This window comes from Canis lupus, chromosome 24 (assembly GCF_048164855.1).
Source record: "Canis lupus baileyi chromosome 24, mCanLup2.hap1, whole genome shotgun sequence".
NCBI lineage: Eukaryota > Metazoa > Chordata > Mammalia > Carnivora > Canidae > Canis > Canis lupus.
The window spans coordinates 15,587,376-15,608,993 of NC_132861.1; the positions used below are offsets into that span (position 1 = coordinate 15,587,376).

The window sequence follows — 21,618 nt, forward strand, 5'->3', positions numbered from 1 at the left end:
TATCACTTTAGGAAGCTTAAAGATAGCCAGGTCCACCTTGCCTGACATCTCTGGTGTTTGATATCTCTCATCGCCTGTCTTCTCCCATATTCTCATCCTTGTTTCAAGCCACACTGCAGATGTGCCTGGCTTTCCTTCCCAAACACTTCAGACTTTCACCCACTTCCCTCTGTTTTGAATAGCATTTCCCTTAAGATAGTTACCCCTCATTCATCCTTCAAAAGAACACCAGAACATCACACAAGGGAAGCCTTTGCTCATCTGAACTGATGGATCTAGGCTGGTCATCTTTCCCATATGTTCCAGAAGCACCTGAAGCATGCCCCTACACAGAGCTCAGCACCTGCACTGCATTCTCTCCAGCCGCCTGCCACTCCCACTGCATCAGTGGTTTAGGGGTGTAATCCCTGGACCAGCAACATCGGCTTCACCTGGGAACTTGTTACAAATGCAAATTTTAGGGCCCAATGGAACTCCCAAAATCAGCCCACACAGCATTCATTGTTAGACCGGCTAGTCAAGCAGATGGGATGCCCAGCGAAGGCTGAGAACCACGGTAGGCAGCTTCTGAAGGGCAGGGGCCATGCTTTATTTAGTTATGCTTTACTGCATCTCCAGTACTTAACACCATCTCTAGGACATACTAACAGTTCTATTTAAATGAACAAAAGCATTTTAGTTGAAATAAAAATATACATGACAAAGCATATAACAGGTATTGAGTTTGGGATTTTTTTAACTTCAAATGTGTGTGGGAAGTGGTAATGAGCCTTAGGAGTCTGTGAGGCCATCGACTCCTCAACCCAGAATTCAGAGATTATCACTCCATTTTCTACTCTTTCAAAGAGTGCAAACATCCCAAATCTAAATCATTCTTTACTCTTACTCATTCTGAGGCATGAGGGTGGCAGGAAGAACTTAGAGAAACAGAAGCCATTCCTAAATGCAGTGGGAATCCTTGAACCCTCATAGCACTGGGAGCATTTCTAACTTCTGTGAGGTCAAGAATTTCCAACCACCTGACCAGGAACCGGAGACTTCCAAATAAGAGGAAGGTCAATAAGTATTTGCCTTATAGGACTTCAAGACTGCTATCAAGGTTAAGGTGTTATCATGAAACACTATAAAGAGACTTCATAATTCTCTTAAACAAAACAAAAACTAAACCAAGGGCTGTAGTTAATGTATCACAGGCATTTTGCAGAGTAAAAGATCATAGAAGCATTTTTAATTGCTGCTTATTAAATGGTTAGCAAGAGAAACTATTGTTAAGTGAGGCTTCAAAAAGTAATTTGTTTTTAAAATTACGTTAATCAGCTTCAAATACTGAAGTCATTAGAGTCACTCTCCAAAAAAACCTTGTGACCATTAAGAAAGTCCAGGTAAAACAGAGGCTCACTTAAAAAGCTAACTTTATCAGATACAAGACACCCAGATGTCACAAGCATATTTCTTCCACCTTTTCTACTCATCACTATAAACAACCAAAAAAAACCTCAAAATAAAACAAAAAAACCCTCATCCATCCCCAAGCCCTCCAAAACCTCATGTTTCCAGGGACGTGGAGGCAAACCCTTCTCACTACTGTAAAGAGCAGTGACAGCTGGTCATGACAACCAATTTCAGGTTCCACACAGGATGGTTTCCAAGCCTATTTCACCCCTGCTTACATTTCACAGTAATCCTAAACCCAAAACTCTTCCCACCAAAAACATTAGAAGTGAGGTTCTGGGCAGCCTGGGTGGCTCAGTGGTATCAGCGCCGCCTTCAGCCCAGGGCCTGATCCTGGAGACCCAGGATCAAGTCCCTCATCGGGCTTCCTGCATGGAGCCTGGTTCTCCCTCTGCCTGTGTCTCTGCCCCTCTTTCTCTCTGTGTGTGTCTCTCATGAATAAATGAATAAAATCTTTAAATTAAAAAAAAAAGTGAGGTTCTCCAAAGTTAGAAAATCTTTTAAAAACTTGATTTAGATTAGTCTAAGAGAAGACCAGGGAAAAGATTTCTTGGACTGGAATTGGAAACTAGAAAATGCTTTGATATTTCAGAAATATCCATCAAGGAGCAACAAATTTCACAACTGAAAACGGAAACAGTAAGCACTTTCCAGAAGAAGCAGGGAAACTAAGTCAACATGTAGTGGTTCTACCTAAATCTCGTGGGAAACTCCACAATGTAAAATTTACATTAGGGATGACCAATGTCTTAACTCGAGCTTTATCTATTGCAGTCAATACTAGCAATTAATTACAAGTCCCCAAACCTGTACTTTCTGCAGATCTTTAAAATTAATTTTTACCTCTTTCCACATAATGGTATGCCACATACCATTTCTTAACACTGAAAAAGAAAAAACAATGTACCAGTTAATATTGGTAACAATCAAAATAAATCAGCTTTCCAAAATCTAAAAGGCTCCTTTCAAAATTCCACTTATTAATTCCAACATACCATATCTTGAGACATAAAGGCACATCACAGCAGTCCCCAAAATGGAGCCCCAAGCCATGTACCATATATACATTAATGCATACACATAAATATAGGTATATGCATATAAGTTAAATCTAGCTATATTTATCCCAGAAGAAAAATATCACCCTATTGTTACAAGATTAAATACGTACACACAACACAGACCTAAAAATCAATACAATAAAAAATAGAGGTAAGGAGCAATTATAGACCAAGGATGTGAATGCATGGACTTTTTATAGACCTAAAATAGGCCTGAAAATTCCACCTTTTCCAAACTTCTAAAAGACACAAATTCTATTCAAAGCTTCACAGCCAGGACTCACATTTTGTTGGACTGGTTTGTAATTTTTGCTATTTCTTTAAAATATTTTATAGATCATTTCCCTCAACTTACCTCAATATCATTAGCTACTTATTTAAAATGCCTTAAGTTTTCTAGCAGAAAAAGTGATTCAGCCTGGTGTCTTACCTATCGTTTTCTTTTTGTTCACTGCATTGTCTGCCTTATGCCGCTTCTGTTATGAAAAAAAAAAGAAAGAAAGTTCTTAGATTCAAAAGTTCCAAATGAATAATTGAAATAGCAACAACAGATCAGGAAAGAAACAGGACTCAAGGAAACGGACTAGCAGCAATGGTAAGGCTGCAAGACTCAGCTTAGAGGTCTGTGACCCAACAGCCTCACTAATCCACAAACAAATGTAGCAAACATGGATGCAGTCTATGCTAGTGTCAACCATGACATTTTGGCTCCAACAAGGAACAAGCACTCTGAAGTATGAAACTTTTCACTCCTTATTTGTTTAAGATGAGACTAAAAGAATTATTCAGGATAATAAACCCAGCAACAACTGAATTCATTTTATTGGTAAAGAATTTTGGACGTAAAGTACCTTTGAATTGCATTCCATTTATTCACCTATTCCCAGAAAAATGTAAGTGTGTGAGTGTATGTGTGTGCGTGAGAAAGAGAGACACAGGGGTGGGGGAGGGAGAAAGAGAGAGAAAGAGGGAGAGAGAAAGGGTGGAAGGAGGGAGGGGTAGGGAGGAAGAGAAAGACCCTGCAGACAAGACCACAGATAGGAAAAAGGGAAGAAAGCACGAATATGGTTGTAGCCAATGAGCCTGGAAATACACCAAGATAAGTCTGAGGGGAGACAGGACTCATAAAATGACCTCAGGCACAGCCAGCCCAATGCTGTGATACTAGGCAGCAATACCATCCTTTTGCTACCCAAATTAGCAAGCTGTAAAGAAGGATATAAGGAACATCAGTAATAAAAACCAAAGAGGGTTCACAGAGCTAACATTTGAAAACACAGTCTGAACTACTGAAATACTATCTAAGTATTTAAGACACTGTGTGTATATGTCCCTTCCCCTAAAATGCCATCAAGAGCCTTGAGAAGTCAGTTAAGCTATTGACCAATTTCTTAACTTCAATGAAAAAACCAAAGCAACAAATAAGTTACAAGTTATGTTCAATACAATGTTTTTATTATATGAAAGCAAAAACTTACAAAATCTTCTACAATCTCTTTGATGCCTGCAATTGTTAAAATAATGATCAATGGCACCAGGGTGGTATATCTTCCTGTTGGAGATACATCTGGAATTTGCTGTAAGACAAGAGACCAAAAGAGGGAAGTTGACAAATTAAAATTTTTCAATCAAAATCCTCCCTACAAAAAAATATATGACACCACTCACTTTTTGGAAATTCTGTTACATTTCTGTTATACCAAAGTAATTATCTTCTTTTTAAAAACTAGCTACACATTTTACATATCTTAAAAATTTTATCTAACATTGTATATCTGTTTAGAACTGAAAAGGGGTTAAAATTATGACCGTATGGTAATTTTTCAATGCCTCTTTAGTAACTGCAATTATCCTTATGGCAAGATCTAAAGAAGTCAGCCTTTATGCAGAGATACTGTCTGTGCACGAAAACGATGTTTGGATAAGGGGACAAATTACATTTAAGTATTATGACGCTTTTTCAGTTAAGCGACCTTTTAGCAAAATCTCATTTTGCATGTAATTAACCTTATGAATTTTAAATAACTTCTTTAAAAACATTACCTGTAATAAGGCAATGAAGAGGAAGAAGGCATTAGCAGCTCTTCTAATCTGCTCATACAAGAATCGAGGTAGAAACGTCAACACACTGTACTTGGCCGTACTAGAAGTATAAAGGAAAATACTACTATCAGCTACAGATGTAAATTCTTAAAAGAAAATGAAAAGTTTCAAGAGTTTTACAAGTGGTTTTAAGAATAAAATATTTCAGAATCATGACAAGAAAATTGCTATGCTGGCCCTGTCCCTCAAAGATTTAGTAAAAGGACACACCTGACAAGAAAATCTTCTAAGTTTTCAAACTTAGATATATTTACTATTCACACAGTATAAGCAGAGAGATTTACTCGCCTTCCAGGAGCTACAGTACGCATATCAAGAATATTTGTTAGGGTGCCTGGGTGGCTCAGTCGGTTGAGCGTCCGACTCTTGTTTTGGCTCAGATCATGATCTTATGGGTTGTGAGATCAAGCCCCATGTGGGGCTTTGTGATCAGCAGGAGCCTAATTGACATTTTTTTCTCTCTCCTTCTCCCTCTGCCCTTCCCCCTGCACCTGCTCTCTTTATCTCGCTAAAATAAATAAATAAATCTTTTTAAAAAAAGAATATTTGTTAAAGGAAGATATGCTTCAAGAATCCCAAAACAGAAAGAGGTACACATTCCAAATATAGCAAAAGACACGAACACTGAAATAGAGTGAGATAGAAACACCAATTAAGTGATTCACACAAGCAAGTAGAATTATTCTAGGGTTTGTGATGTATAACAATTCTTAATATAAAGCCACTGATTCCATATAGCAAGTCAACTCCATAAAGGATGCCCTGGGTCCCAGGCATATGTATAACAGGTCAATGTGTCCCTCCAGATACCTACCAGGGGTGTTTTTTTTTGTTCAACCACACCCGAATAAACTCTATTCCTATCACACCCTTTGCTCATGCTTGTTTGGAATTTTTTTCCAGTCTTATTGAGAAATAATTGACATACATCATTGCATAATTTCAGGTGTACAGCAGGATGATCTGATTTACATAACTGTGAAATGATTACCACAGTAGGTTCAGCTAATATCCATCTTCTCACATGGGTACAAAAAAAAGGGGGGGGGAATTTAACTTTCATATATATCATACAGTACGGGCAGCTACTGCATCATATTGTATATTACATTCCTTGTACGTATTTATCTTACAACTCAAAGCTGTACTTTGTATCACCTTCCCACCCCCCACCCCACCTCCCACTTCTGGGAATCAGAAGTCTTATCTTTTTCTATGAGTTTGGGTTTGTTTTGTTTTGTTTCTTTAGATTCCATGTGTGAGACAGGTCTTGCCATTCTGATTTCCTTAGTATGTCTTCAAGGTCTGCCCATGTTGAAAATGATAGGATTCCCTCATCTTCTATGGCTGAGTATTATTCCACTTTATGAATATATTACAACCTCTCCAATCCATCAATGGACACTTAGGCCGTTTCCATGTCTTGGCTATTGTAAACAATGCTGCTATGAACATGGTGGTGGAGATATCTTTTTAAGTTTGTGTTTTCATTTCCTTTGAATATATTCCCAAAAATTGAACCGCTAAATCATAGGGTGGTTCTATGTAATTTTTTGAGGAAACTGCTTACTGTTTCCCATAGTGGCTGTACCAGTTTACAGTCCCACAAACAGTGTTCCCTTTTCTCTACATCAATGCCAGCATTTGTTATCTCTTATCTTTTTGATGATGACTATCTCAACTGGTGTGATGTGATAGATCCTACGGTTTTAATTTGTATTTCTCTAATGACTAATGATGCTGGGCATCTTTTCATTTGCCTCTTGACTTTTCATATATCTTCTTTGGACAAATGTCTATGCAAGTACTTTGCCCATTTTTTAAATAGATTGTTGTTATTGCCATTGAGCTGTATGAGTTCTTTATATATATTACATATTAGCCCTCTATCACATATATGGTTTGCAGATACTTTTTCCCATTCCAAAGGTTTTCTTTTCATTTTATTGATGGTTTCTTTTGCTGGGAAGAAGCTTTCTAGTTGTATGTAGTCCCACTTTTTATTTTGTTGCTCGTGCTTTAGATGTCACATCCAAAAAATCATCACCAAAACCCATTCAAGGAGCTTTGTTCCTATGTTTTTTCCTAAGAGTCTCATGGCTTTGAGTCCTCTGTTTTAGTCTTTAATCTACTTCAAATTAATTTTTGTAAATGGTGTAGAATAAGGATCCAGTTTCATGCTTTTACATGTGAAAATCCAATTATCCCAGCACCATTTATTGAAGAGACTGTCTTTTCTCCCTTGAGGATTCTTGGCTCCCTCTCCAAGTATCAGGGGACCATATAAGCTTGGGTTCATTTCTGGGCTCTTGATTCTGTTTTGTTGGCCTATTTGTCTGGTTTTTTTATGCCAATACCATACTGTTGTGATGACTATGGCTTTATAGTATTTGAAATCAGGAAGTGTAATACCTCCCACTTTGTTCTTCTTTCTCAGAATTTCTTTAGCTATTTGGGGTCTTTAGTGGTTCCACATAATTTTAGCAGTGTTTTTTCTACCTCTGTAAAAAAATGCTGTTAGAATCTTGATAGAGCTTATGTTGAATTATAGATGTTCACATTTTTGCTTGGGGACATCCTCTCTCACCTACATGGTCTCTCCATAACTAAACTGCCCTTCCCATTTTACTCTCCCATTCAAACATATCTTCCATTAAGTTTGATAAAATCACAAAGACTCTTCTTCCTCTAAGTCCACAGGGTGGTATTTACGACCAGACATTAACTGGTCTCTGCTTTGTTTTATATTTTATTTATCTATCCCCAGAATAGATTCTGGGAACATTAAGAATGCTTACTTCAACTTTGTATGTTCCCACCACACATCAGATAATCAACGAACAATGAAATAATCCAAAGGCATAAACTGAGAATCTGAAGGGGCAAAATAAATCATTGGTCTTTTGGCTGCTCAAAGATTTATCCATAAAAATACCTGCTTGACTCCTAGCTTGCCTTCTAAGGACATGATTCTGAGCCAAGCCTTAACTGAAATAGATGGTAGCAAGATTACCTAGCAGGTTTCAAATACACAACAAATTAGAAGCACCAAAATAGAAGAGCAAAGGGTCTTCTTTTGCTTAAGGTATTAAATATATATATTAAAAAATATATTAAAACCACTGTTAAGACAGTTTAAACTTAAAGATTCTGACACTTGAAAGGATATCACTAACTAGCTAGAAAATGTGCTTGCATGGAGCCCCTACTCACTTAGGAAGCCTTTGGGGTATAAGATGTCAGTAGAAAAAAATTTTTTAAAGATTTTATTTATTTATTCATGAGAGACACACAGAGGGAAAGGCAGAGACACAGGCATAGGGAGAAGCAGGCTTCCTGTAGGGAGCCCAATGCGGGACTCAATCCCAGGACCCCGGGATCATGACCTGACCTGAAGGTAGATGCTCAACCACTGAGCCCTCCAGGCGTCCCAACACTGTAAAATTTTGCCAGACAGAAGAAACTGGCTCAAATCAAGCTTATTAAAGTGTAGGGAAAATATATCAAATTCATGTACATAATAAGCTCATGGTACAAAGTTCTATGCATTCCTTTATGGTGTACTGACCATTGAAATAAAGCAAACAACATTTATCATAAAGAAAACATGAAAATTCACACACTCTAAGACTAGAAAGCATTTTATATGGCAGTTTGACTATAATATTTGAACCCTACATTCCATCTGTACAAAACAGACATGCACACATACAGTTGGCACATGACCCCATCTATGTGTGAACATTTCTGACTTGAGTAAAGTACTAAGTGTGCTTAAGTGTGTTTAATGGGACCCACATGTCTCTGAAATGCCATAAAATTAAAGGTTTGGAGCAGAAAGAGATCCCATTTATGTGAGAAAACCAAAGATGGGGAAGGAAAGCATACTAACTTTTATTCTAGTTGAAATAGAAAAATGAGTCTAAAATATTTTCAAACTGAAATAGAATGAGCATAATCAATAATTTAGAGAAACTGGCATTCATCCAAGAGATGGCTACTGTATAGTAAAATAATAATCTTGATATACAACCTGATGTGTCCTGTTTAAAACACATAAAACTACAATCAGCTAAAGGCAGCACCCATCATTCTACCAGAAGAGTTTAGGATAGTGCTTCTCAAACTTAAAGATGCATACAAGTCACCTGGGGATCTTGTTAAAATTTATTAGAGTTCTTCAGATAAACAGGACCAACAAGAATGTATACACGCAGAGAGAGAGAGAGAGATTGAGAGAGAGAGAGAGAGATTTTAAGGAGTTGGTTTACACGATTATGGAGGCCTGACAAGTATAAAATCTTCAGGGTGGGCTGGCAGACTGGAGACCCATGGGAAGATCTAGTGTTGCCTTTCATATGTCAGCAAAGCTGCCTGATGACAAAATTCCTTCTTGTCTAGGACAGTCAGACTTTGTTCTATTCAGGCTTTTCAACTGACTGGATGAGGTCCGCCCACATCAGAGGGTCACCTGCTGCATTCAAGGTCTAACAATTTAAATGTTAATCTCATTCAAAAACACCTTCCCAGAAACATCTACAATAATGTTTGACCAACATCCAGGCACCATGACCAGTCAAGTTGCATATGAAATTAGCCATTAAATCTATATTCAGGCCCATTCTGAGTGGGCCTGAGATTTTTATTAGATTTCTAAAAAGTTCCAAGTGAAGCCAATGCTGCTGGCCCAAGGTCCACACTCTGACCATCCTTGAACAGGTAAATCTGTCCAAATCTCCTATTTGAAGTCAATCCAGCTGAACACTATTAAGACATAAAAGGATAAGAGCCATTTACCATCCACTGTATCAGGGGAAAGAAATATTCACAGGGAATGAGTCACCCTCAAAAGATTCCCACTCAAACCACATATGTCAGCAAGCCTGCCGGCATGGCTGTTAACAACAAGGACAGGCTCTGGGTGCAAGCAGTCCTTGGTATTTAGCACATCTTAAAGCCTGGGAAAGGGGAACAAATGACCAGGAGAAAACAAGCATTTCCTGTGGTTCACTCAGGTTCCCTCTAAACATGTTAGACCAGTGTTTCCTGAAATTGAGTGACATGAGGAATGGCCATGGGTTTGTCAAAATCCACCCCTCCTGCCTTTAACAGATATTTACTGAGCCCCATCTATATACTAGGCACTGTGCCAGACACTGCAGAGAACCAACCAGTCAAGAATATATATCCTCAAGGGAATTACATTCTAGAGGAAAAATAGGTTTGGAAAAAATATACTAGAGGATAGATGTGATAAATAGTGTGGAAGAAAATAAATCAGAGAAGGAGGATACAGAGGGCTCCAGGGGTGGGGGTATGGGGCTGGGGGAAGGAGCACAATTCTCAATGGCATGATCAGGGAATGTTCCACTGAGAAGGTGATGGGTGTGCTAAGAACTGAAGGAGGTGAATCATCAGGAACCTCCACGTGGGGACACAGGGGAAGAGCGTCACAGAGTAAGAGAACAGCAACCGTAAAGTGCGCAGTGGGAGAGCTTGAGTTGTTCCTTCTGTGGGAGGGATAGGAAAGGGACAATGTGGATGGAGCTATGTGGAGAAGTATGAAGAGACCAGCATGGTCACATGCTGGCCATTTCTTCTCAGGAACGAGAAGCCTCCAGATTCTAAGAAGACAAAACCTGACAACAGCAGCAACCAGTAAACTCCCTCCTCTGGGGAACTTGGCTCAGCAGGGGTGGAACTCAGTTATATGTATGGTAGGCATGCTCCTCTTGGATACTCTAAAGATCTGGTGAATATGGGAAACAATCTATGTAGAAAATAGGGACTGGCAAAAATGGGGGTCTGGGGCTCCGCATGCTACAAATCACGAAACAATGTGGAAGTCTGATCTCCAGGATGCAGCACAAAGCAAGAACCCAGACATGTTGCTTGTGCTTGACTTTCTTGTAGTGAGAAAAACTGAAGTTGACAAGTGTTCTCCAAAGGCAAACCTAAAATGCAGTAACTGCTCAAAGTGTAACCTCCCCCTAAAACAAGCCTCCCGTAACCCAGAACATAAACTAGCTTAACATCATCTTTGAAATGTAAGCGGAAAATCCACCTGACGTATACATATAGCCAAAAAGCAAGCATTGTTTTTATTCTCCTACATTACACGAGCAAATACTTTTCTTGCGTGCCCAATGCACAGTAAGTGTTCAATACTGACTGAAAGAATCAAGGGCTCTTTTAAATAACTCTCCATGGAAGGCGGACTATGAGCTAAGCCAGTCCTCCATGATCATGTTCTGGAAATTTCCATTCTACTCAGGCCCTGTAAGATGCCATCCACCTTTCTCCTCTCAAAGTATTCACTCAGCAAGGAGTTCTGGGTTATTGCACAGAAGACAAGAAAACACAGTGTCCTAAGAAGGTTGGTCATGTCTGCATAAATAGCTTCATTCATTTATCACTTAGTGTATTAAACTAATTCACAGCAAAGAGCAAGAGTGAGTGAGACACTAAATGCAAAGGCCAGCAGAGCCCCAGCCACGCCTGCTGACAATGGACATCAGTGAACACCTGGGAGTCACCCAGGAGGACGTGCCAATGGACAGCAAAGCCTGTGGCCCTCCCTGTCTATCTAGCATGGACTCCCAAATTATATTCTGGAAATCCTCTCCAATATAGAAATTCCTGCAGATAAAAAGGGATACGACCACTTCGCTAGAAATTTTCACGTTGTTTGCCTGAACTACTGCAATTTAACCAGTTGCAAATAAAGGTTAAGAAGCTCATTTGAAAACAATGATACTTCTATTTTCAACACTTTTCCTACTTCTTAGTCTATAGCTGGTGAAAAATACTGCCTTATCTAATAGCCTATTCCCAGAATGTAATAATTGGACCAGACCAGTGCTATTAGTAATATACTTCTTTATAGCATTTTATTATAGCTTACGCAGACTTTTTTAGCATATTCTTTATAATACACATCCAATGAGAAAAAACGAGCTGAGTTCTAATCAATCAACTTATAAATACACCTGTGAACATAACTGCATCAATTAAAGATTCTCTATAATTCCTACTAAATAGTGTGAGTGTCCTGTTCCTATCATATTTTCCAATCTGTTCTATTACAGATAATGTATTATTCAATAAATACCCTGGACATCAAGCATTTATTTCAATGCTTTCATGGAAATGAGGACAGAGGGATGCCTGGGTGGCTCATCGATTGTGCACCTGCCTTCAGCTCAGGTCGTGGTCCCAGGATCCGGGATCAAGTCCTGCACCAGGCTCCCTGTGGGGAGCCTGCTTCTCCCTCTGCCTATGTTTCTGCCTGTCTCTCTCTGTCTCTCATGAATAAATAAATGAAATCATTAAAAAAATGCAGACAAGGAATAAGAGAATAAAGATACAATAACATTTTGAGTGCAAGGCATGCTGCCAGGGAAATCTTCCATCATGCATAACTCTTAGATAAGAAGTTCTAAAATGCAAGACATTGGACTTTTATAGCTACTATCTTTAAATATGGCACCACTGAAAAGCAGATTTTGTTCAATTGCTTTATTAAGAAAACTTGTGAATTCAAGGATATAAAATCAAATGAAAATGAGTTGTGAGACTCTCATTCAAAATAAGCAAAAAGGACCATTTTTGATGAGATTCTATCTTCAATAAAAAGAAACAATATTATGAAAATGCCTGGGCTAAAGGCACAGGTATAAGAGTCACAAATGAAGCCCGATCCTGCTACTGCCCCCAGGAGAAGCAAAACAGGTCAAAATCTATTGCATTTAATTATACTTCTGGTCCTTTACTCAGAATTCAATATATTCTTTCCGTACACAGGAAGTAAACCCAATCAAAAGGAAAGTTTAAGGCTGTCTTGGAGGCTAACAGACTACAAGTCAAACAAAGTGTGACAGGACTCTGAAATAGAGACATCAAAGTAGAAGTGCCTACATCCTGCTCATGCGCCACAGTGGCTGCTGCTCTTATACAGCTGGTTGCAAACAGAGGTTGAAACTAGTCAAAAAAAAAAACCTCACTTCCCAAGCAGGCAGAGCCTGATGATGAACACCACTGATGAACCAGATCTACATGGGATGCTAGCCAAAGCAGACAAACTGGGAAACTAGCAGGAGGTACAGAGTTCTCTACTGTGAAATGCACAGAAATTCCATTCAGGTCTGGATATAAAGCAAAATCTGTGAGTCCCGTGTGCTATATAGAGTCCAAGGAGTTTATAGATATCAAAACCCAAGATAAGCAGTGTCATTTTTATAATCACATGTAATTGCCAAGCTTTATTCAAATGTTTAATTTAATTTTTAAAAGATTTTATTTATTTGAGACAGGGAGCACAAATGGAAAGGAAAGTCAGAGGGAGAGGGAGAAGCAGACTCCCCACTGAGCAGGGAGCCCCAATGTGAGGCTCAATCTGAGGACCCTGAGATCATGACCTGAGCTAAAGCAAACATTTAACTGACTGAGCCACCCAGGCACCCCCAAATTTTTAATTTATTTTTTTACCAGTTTTTATTCTTTTTAAAATAAATTTTACTTAAATTCAATTTGCCAACATATAGTGTAACACCTAGTGCTCTTCCCATCAAGTGTCCTCCTGCCCATCACCCAGTCACCCCATCCTCCCACCCTCCTCTCCTTCTGAAACTCTTTGTTTCCCAGAGTTAGGAATCTCTCATGGTTTGTCTTCCTCTTAATTTTTCCCCACTCAGTCCCCCCTTCCCTTATGGTCCTTTTCACTATTTCTTATATTCCATGTATAAGTGAGACCATATGATGATTGTCCTTCTCTGATTGACTTACTTCATTCAGCATAATACCCTCCAGTTCTATCCACGTCGAAGCAAATGGTGGGTATTTATCCTTTCTGATGGCTGAGTAATATTCCATTATATGTTATATATATAGTAATATATATGTAATATAATATATATGTAACATAATATATATATGTAATATAATACATATATGTAATATATATAGTACATCTTTATCCATTCATCTGCCAAAGGACTCCTTCCACAGTTTGGCTATTGTGGACATTGCTGCTATGAACATTGGGGTGCAGGTGTCCCATCATTTCACTACATCTGTATCTTTAGAGTAGTAGTAGTACAATTGCTGGGTCATAGGGTAACTCTATCTTTAACTTCCTGAGGAACCTCCACAGTTTTCCAGAGTGGCTGCACTGGCTTTCATTCCCACCAACAGTGCAAGACAGTTCCCCTTTCTCCACATCCTCACCAACACAAATTTTTAATTTTAATTCAAGTTTTTCTGCTAGGTTTTCTGCCCTTTCCCATATGCATGAGGAACTAAGCATATAGCTTAAATTTTCATAAAGTGAACATAAAGTGAAAGATTTCATATAGAGACATGTAGTTGTCTACTTGGAATTTCACATAGAGACATGAGGAAGATAAGACTTTATGCATGGGGCTCTAATAGCATCTAATAGCAATAGAGGACCAACCTAAAAAGTACCTGGCATCGGACCCACAATTGTAAGATGGACACACACATTTATCATCTTCATTCACTCAGGGACTATAAATTAGCAGAAAGTAATATAAAAATATACAATCACAGTTTTATAAACAAGGAATGGAATCATCAGCAAAGGAGATTTTCCCCCCTAAAATAGACACCGTTCTGCTTTTGGCAAGATAGTTGAGCACATGCCCCTAAGACACCCTCTGAACAGGACCTGCAGTGAGAGGAAATCTCCAGAGGGGACTCCCACTTCCTCACTTGGGGAAAGGCTGAGAGAAGAATAGGGTCTAAATTCAGAACAGAAAGACAATACCTTTCTGAAGAGATAAGTCAATCCATTTTTTAATCCAGAGTAATTCAGTACAAGTAAGAGCATCTCTGCAATTGTCAGGATTCTCCAGAGAACCAGAACTAACAGAATGTATATGTAAAGAGACAGTAAGATTATAAATTGTTCAAACAATTATAGATTTTGACGAGTCCCAAGATTCGTGGTCAGTGAGCTGGAGACCCGGTAGTATAGTTCCAGACCAAAGTCAGGAGAAAGGACCCTGTCCCAGTTCAAAGGCTGTGAGGGCAGGTTCCCTCTCACTTAGCCTTTTTTTCTTATGTAGGTCTTCAACTGACTAGATGAAGCCGACCCACACTGGAGAGGGAAACCTGCTTTACTCTATGATTCAAATGTTAATATAATCCAAAATCATCTTCACAGAAACCCCCAGAATAATATTTGACCAAATGTCTGGGCATTCCGTGGCATATACATAAAATAAGCAATCGTCATCACTTAGCAGGCAGGGCAGAGGTATGCATATCCCGGTGTGTCAGAGGGGCCTGTGGACAGGAAGAGAGAGGCATTCGCCTACAAAACAGAGGTGGCTCAGGAGGTGGAAACACCAACAATCGATAAAGAATGGAGGCCGGAGGGAAAATAAGGTGAGCCAAGCCAGGAGATCAAGGTTAAGAATCGGAAAATTTAGGAGATAAACTATGAAGGGCTAAAAGCAAAGGCATAAGAAAAGCAGCACTGTTCTTCTCTCATAAGCCCCCCTTCTTCTGGCTGCACAGAAACTTCACATGGCCAAACTTTCTACACTTGTGGCCACAGAGCCAAAAATCATGCCCTGGGCAAATGCTGAAACCTCACAAGAAGACAGGAAAAAAATCCTCCCCATACTGACATTCAAAGTCCTTCACCTAAAATCGAACTTGCTATCTGACCCATGCTCAGAGAGCTCCCTTTGGTTTTCTATGCTCTGTGGAAAACTATCAGATAAGTGCAGAAAGTTCTCGTAATGAAAAAGAGATTCAAAAATGAAAACAGGGAAAAAAGAAGAGGAAACACAATGCATCAAACTTTAAAAATAACATTTCCTAAAATGCTCACATCTTCAGAGTTATCAGGGGTTAATACATTCATACAAAACCAGGACGAGATGCTATTTTTAAAATATAAAAGAATAAAAGAGCTATTAGGAACTAGAAGTGTGATAGCCTCAGATAATCCAACCATAGAAGTGAAAAATAAAAATAAATAAAATAAAAAATAAAATAAACCTCCCCAAAAAAGTAGAACAAAAAAAACAAGATGAAAAGTGAAGACCTAATAATATTGATATGAAAGTCAATATCCAACCATTAAGAGCTCTACAAAAGTCAGAGAAAGAAAACATTTTTTAAAAACATACACGAAAACTCCTCAGATTTTTTTCTGACTGAAAAGTTTCCCCAAGAACATAAAACAACAGACTTATACCAAAATCGGAAATTACAGAATACCAAATATTTCTTTAAAAAAACACAAGATTATAAAAAGAACTTCTTTATAAAGGGGGAAAATATCATGTTGAACTTAACAAACAGCTAGAGAAATACTTTATATTTCTATACCTAGCCAAACTATCAGATCCTTAAATTTAATTTTCATGTAAGCTTTCTTAGGAAACTGCTTACTGCAAGATGGGCTTCAACAATACTAGAGATTAATCAATAAATAAAACACACTCTCACATGGTATCCAAAAAAACAGGAATTCAACTCAACAAAAGAATAAGACAGTTCTAGTATGATAGCTTTGCAACACATCCACACAAGAGCCACTTTACCTGGGAAGGATGTCTCCAGGGAAAAAAAAGTAGAACTGACACACTCTTTTGAGAGCTTCTTTTCATATATATATATATATAGAGAGAGAGAGAGAGAGATTATATAATAGACAGTGATCTGAGAGGAGAAACAAGGATATGTGAAAAAGTGTTCTAGTAGAAAAATGAAGCAGAAAAAGCACATTCTACCAGGAAAGAAACAAACACGATATACCATGTCACTACTTGGCACCAAAGCCCAGAAGTTCACCTTTAGAATTCATTTCTAAACCTCATTTAGAAATATGGTGGAAACCATAAAAGAATTAAAAACAGAATGAGTTCAAAGTGGTTGCTTTTGGCAGAACAGAACCAGAATGGCAGCAATGGGGAGGGAGGCTACAGCTTTTCATGGTAAACTTCCACACTAATTCAACCTTTAACAACTTACATGTATTACTTTACTAATAACTAAATATTTTAAATAAAAATTAGTAGCATCTAGATGTAACTGCCAAGCGACCATTAGTTCTTTTGTTTTTAGCTAATTTCAGGAATGGCACACATAAGGAGCTGTTTATTTAGAACATGAAATTAGGCATAAGCCCTAATTTATTTTTACAGTGCTTCCTGCCACAAATGTTGTAGTAACCACCCATATCTGATATTAATCCCTACGGTCATTTTCTTCTGCCAGCCATAGCCAGGCCCTACGATACGCAAGGAAATTCTAATCCATCCTACTTGAATCTAACAAGAAACAAACATCAGTGTGACACTCAGAGTATAACCTTTCTACACAGTTGTTCCTTTGGAAAGAGCAGTCTGGCTTTCAGCACGCGAGTCTTTACCCTGCAACTCAGCCCACCAGAAAAATGAGAGTAAAGTTCCTCCCCACATTAAATAGGAATCACTTTATGGTGAAGACTATTCGCTTTTTAAGCTCTCCTGCCTCCTTTAGTCCCCTGCCAAATTCCTACAACATCTTTCTTTCCTCTTTTCATCAAACCACACACTTCTCCACTTCTAAGCCAACAGCCCAAGGGGTCATCTTCTCCAGCAAGCTTTTCCCTGATCATGTCTACCCAATGCACGATCTGTAATACATGCGCTTTAACACTCAGTGTGTGTGCATGAGAAAGAGAGAGAAAGCAGGAGCAGGGGAGGGAAGAGAAAACCATTTCTTCTCCTCTTACACAAGCACACAGAGCTCTGGAGATTCCCATCAAATATTTATTCTCTTAAACACTTCAATGGGCCTGGCAGGCAGAGCTCACAGCACACCTAGACTGGCAGCATGGTGCCCCCTGCTGGCCAGGCCTCATAGCAATGTTTTTTGCAATGAAAACCACTGGAGCTGCACCTCGGGGCCAGAGAAAAATCAAGTCCCTCGGCAATTTTCCAAGGCAAACCGTCAGAGAAGCAATGATTAAGGAAGAATATTAAAGCTGTATTTCATTCTTAACAATTGGTCCTTGGGATCCCTGGGTGGCGCAGCGGTTTGGCGCCTGCCTTTGGCCCAGGATGTGATCCTGGAGACCCGGAATCGAGTCCCATGTTAGGCTCCCTGCATGGAGTCTGCTTCTCCCTCTGCCTGTATCTCTGTCTCTGTCTCTCTCTAGCTCTCTCTCTCTCCTAAATTAAAAAAAAAAAAAAAAAAAGAATATTTAGAATGAGGGAAAAATCACAACATAATTCATAAAACCTGAAATATACTATATTGCAACATCCAGAAAACACAGTACTTTTATTATCTGTCTGGCATTCTATAATACTTTTTTGCTTGTATTTCTTTTATTTCTTTTGGCTCAGATAATTTCTTACAGGACAATTTTGAAATAGTTTTTGTAGAAAGATAATTCATTCTTTCCTCTATGGCTTAGAAGTTATTTTTCACTGATCTTTTGATAATGTTTCTTTCTATTTCACTATTCATGAATAATAGTAATATCGCAAAATGTGTATGATTGTTGTCAAATTCAAAGAAACTTCTATCAAACTTATTTTGCAAATGAAATTTAAAATCTGGAAGCTATATATACAGACCAGCTTCTGGCCCTGTACATTTCAAACATTGTTCCTGCACTATGACCCACACACTTTTGTGTAATTTGATACTTCTAACTTTACACTGTCCTCCCACAACCCCAGGTGAGGTGGTGGCAGTAGGAACACTTCTGATACTTCTCCTATGCTAGGACAGTTGATAATTTATTCACGAAAGTGACCGCACACCACATAAATGTATCTCTAAACCCACACAAAATGTTATTTCCTACTTTTCCTTACCCAGATCCCTACAATGCCGCTCCAATGCCATCTAACAAAAGAAGTGTCATAAAGGGTGATGTCCAAATAAAAAGAGATAGTGGTCTTATCTGATCAGAGTTCAAATCTATTTTTTTTAAGATTTTATTTATTTATTGGAGAGAGAGAGCAAGTGAGCAACCACAATTGTGCAGGGGGAGCAGCAGAAGGAGTGGGAGAAGAGGTTCCCCACTGAGCAGGGACCCTGATGTGGGGCTTGATCCCAAGACCTTGAGCTCATGACCTGAGCTGAAGGCAGACGTTTAACCGACTAAGCTACCCAGGTGCCCCCAAATCCATGTCTTATACAAAAGTCACTGGCCATGTAAACATGTGGTATGCTCCCTCCCCAGGCCTGGGAATGAGCAGATGTCCTGAAGCTTAAACTCCATTAGCTTAAGTAAATCTGCCTCTGAGGATATATACATAATACAATACAAATACATAAGCAATCTACACTTGGTTACTTAAATAACAACCTATATGCCCTTTCATAATTTTCTCCAAGTTTATAAAATCCTATACAGACATGGACACATAGCCACACATGTACAGTTGCCCATGTTCCACAAAAATGGAACAATATACCATTTTCTGAATTTTGCTTTTCTCAAAATGGCAAAATCCCTGAAAGTCAAAGGTACAACTCTAATTCTATTTTTTAAGATTGATTTATTTATTTTAGAGAAAGAGAGCTCCTGAGCAGGGGGAGGGAAAATCCCGAGCTAACTCTGTGGAACACAGAGCCAGACACAGGACTTGATCCCATAACCCTGAGACCACAACTGGAGCTGAAACCAAGAGTCAGACACTTAACCAACTAGCCACCAGGCACCCCTGCTCTAATTCATTTTTAATGACTATAAAATATTCTTTGATTTACTTAATCATTCAATGATGAGCATTTACTTTATTTCTTGACTTTCATGCCCTAAAACTGTCATGGTAAATAGCCATGTTTGCATACCCATGATTGCTGGTGAGTTTACTGCTAGGAGATAGGTTACCTTAAGAGAGATCAAGAATCTAAGGATCATGTACCTCTTAAAATTATTAACCAAAGCCCACACTTCAGATTTCCTAAGTTGCTCCTAATGTGCCTTTTCTGTTCCAAGAGAATCATAAATTTTTAATTTCAATAGATGGCAAATTATCTCCCAAAAGCATTTTAAAAGTTCATTATTTCTACCAGCAATATATAGTAATATTCTTTATCTTCATATCCCTGCCAATAATAGGTATCAACAGTCAATTTTACAGCATCGGTCTTCTGTCAAATAACATATCGTTGTTAGAATTACATGCACTTCCTCGATTATAATAAAGTTGAACATATTTTCATACATTGTGGGCCATGGGGCTTTGCTCCACTATCATTTCCTCAGAGACTTTGCCAATTTTCCTATCAGCCTGGTAGTATTTTCAGTGTCCATTTGAAATAATTCTTGGTACAAATTAAGTCTAATTTATATAAAATAGATTTCCAGACAACTCATTTATATGGTGAGTTTTTTAAAGGAATCTCTAACATATGAAGAGGTACTGGACAATGCAAATGTTCCCCCAAAATTTATAGCATCTTGGTTTAGTATTGGGAAATTCTTCAAGAAAGAAAGAAAGAAAAAAGAAAAGAAATTAAATTATTTTAATGTCAATCTTTTTGTAATCAGAATTTATTTTTACATATGATACAGCAAGGAGCTCAATTTTGTCTTTATCCCTATAGATGGGCATATTATTTAATAAATGACACCAGCACAATTATTTATTCCACCTAATGGAAATATCACTTTGTAATACACTGGCATGTATTTAGTTCTCCAGATATATTTATCGGTTCCAAACCAATACCATTTTGATTCACAGTAGTTTTGTATATGTTCCAATATTTGCTAAGGTAACTCCTCCTTGATATTCTTCTTTCCCAAAATTGTCTTGCTGTCCTTGGGAAATTAACACCACAAATAGAAATGCATTAGGAAAGATGCAAAAGGAAGAGCATTAGTTTTCCTGTTTTATTTTTTAAATTTTTAAAAATATTTTATTTATTTATTTGAGAGAGAGCTAGAGTGAGAGAGATCACTGAGGGAGAGGTAGAAGGAGAAGCAGACTCTCTGCAGAGCAGGAAGCCAGATGTGGGGCTTGATCCCAGGACCCTGAGATCATGACCTGAGCCAAAGGCAGACACTTAACTAACTGAGCCACTTAGGTGCCCCTCCCAATCTATTTTTTTTTTAAATGGTTATTGCAGATTTGAACATGATCACTTGATGAAATAATACAGAGAAAGTGATTCCATCTTAAGTGCCTTTTATTATTTTTTTCAAGTCATACAAACATATGCATTGTGCTGTAGTACAAATTCCCAGGTGGGGATTTGGTTCCTTGATCTTTTAAGTCATCATTTAAGGAAATACACCTGCATTTCTCTAGAATTTTTTTGCATGATTAATAATTCCACTTAGTAGTAATGTTTTGATAAATAGAATATATTTTGGAGAATGGAAGTTATTATGAGCAAATGGCAAAATAGTCACATGGTCATGGTCATAAAACAAAAAGTCAATCTAAGACCGATCCACAATATTTATACAATAATATGGCCAATTTCTCAATCTTGCAAATTTTCAAATGTAAGCCACATTATATACCATTACTAAGAAAATTCTTTGTATTGAAAATGAAGGAAAATAGAAGAAAAACTGCCAAAAAAAAGTTTTTTAAAAGGCAAACCATGAATGCATGTGAATTCTTAGAAAAGGAACAGATACTTTGGTTGGAATAAAAAATATTCTTAATTAGAAACTGAATTCTCCTTATAGCAAAGATTTATCCAAAGCCACCTAAGTCACCTGGGGGGAGGGAGTTCCTCTCAGAACAGAAATTTCAGAGGTAAGCAATCCAGTAGGGGTGTAGCAGTTCCACAAATGTCAACGTCCTGGGTGTCCTCTCACATTTTGCCACCCTATTGTCACAAAATAGCTACTCCCCCTTCAGATTCATATCTGTGTTCCACACAGAAGACTCTGCACCTCTATGGAGAAGTAGAACATCCCTAGGCACCCTCAGTCCATGTCTTATTGGCCAGAGCTGCATCTCACAACCATTCCTACCTCCAAGTATTTTTACACACCTGG

The 21,618-nt window shown here is 38.3% G+C and overlaps 1 protein-coding gene across 16 annotated transcripts in view; it reads right to left on the minus strand.

The window, feature by feature from the left end:
• LOC140615803 (phospholipid-transporting ATPase IB) overlaps positions 1-21,618 on the minus strand; it is a 570,784-nt gene that overhangs the window by 427,322 nt on the left and 121,844 nt on the right. For all 16 annotated transcript variants that reach the window (XM_072795750.1, XM_072795748.1, XM_072795745.1 and 13 more), the window contains 4 exons: positions 4,557-4,656; positions 3,992-4,090; positions 2,944-2,989; positions 2,296-2,336 (listed from right to left, as the gene is read on the minus strand). In XM_072795750.1, coding sequence (XP_072651851.1) covers positions 2,296-2,336; positions 2,944-2,989; positions 3,992-4,090; positions 4,557-4,656 — 286 coding nt within the window. The remainder of the gene's footprint in view (positions 1-2,295; positions 2,337-2,943; positions 2,990-3,991; positions 4,091-4,556; positions 4,657-21,618) is intronic.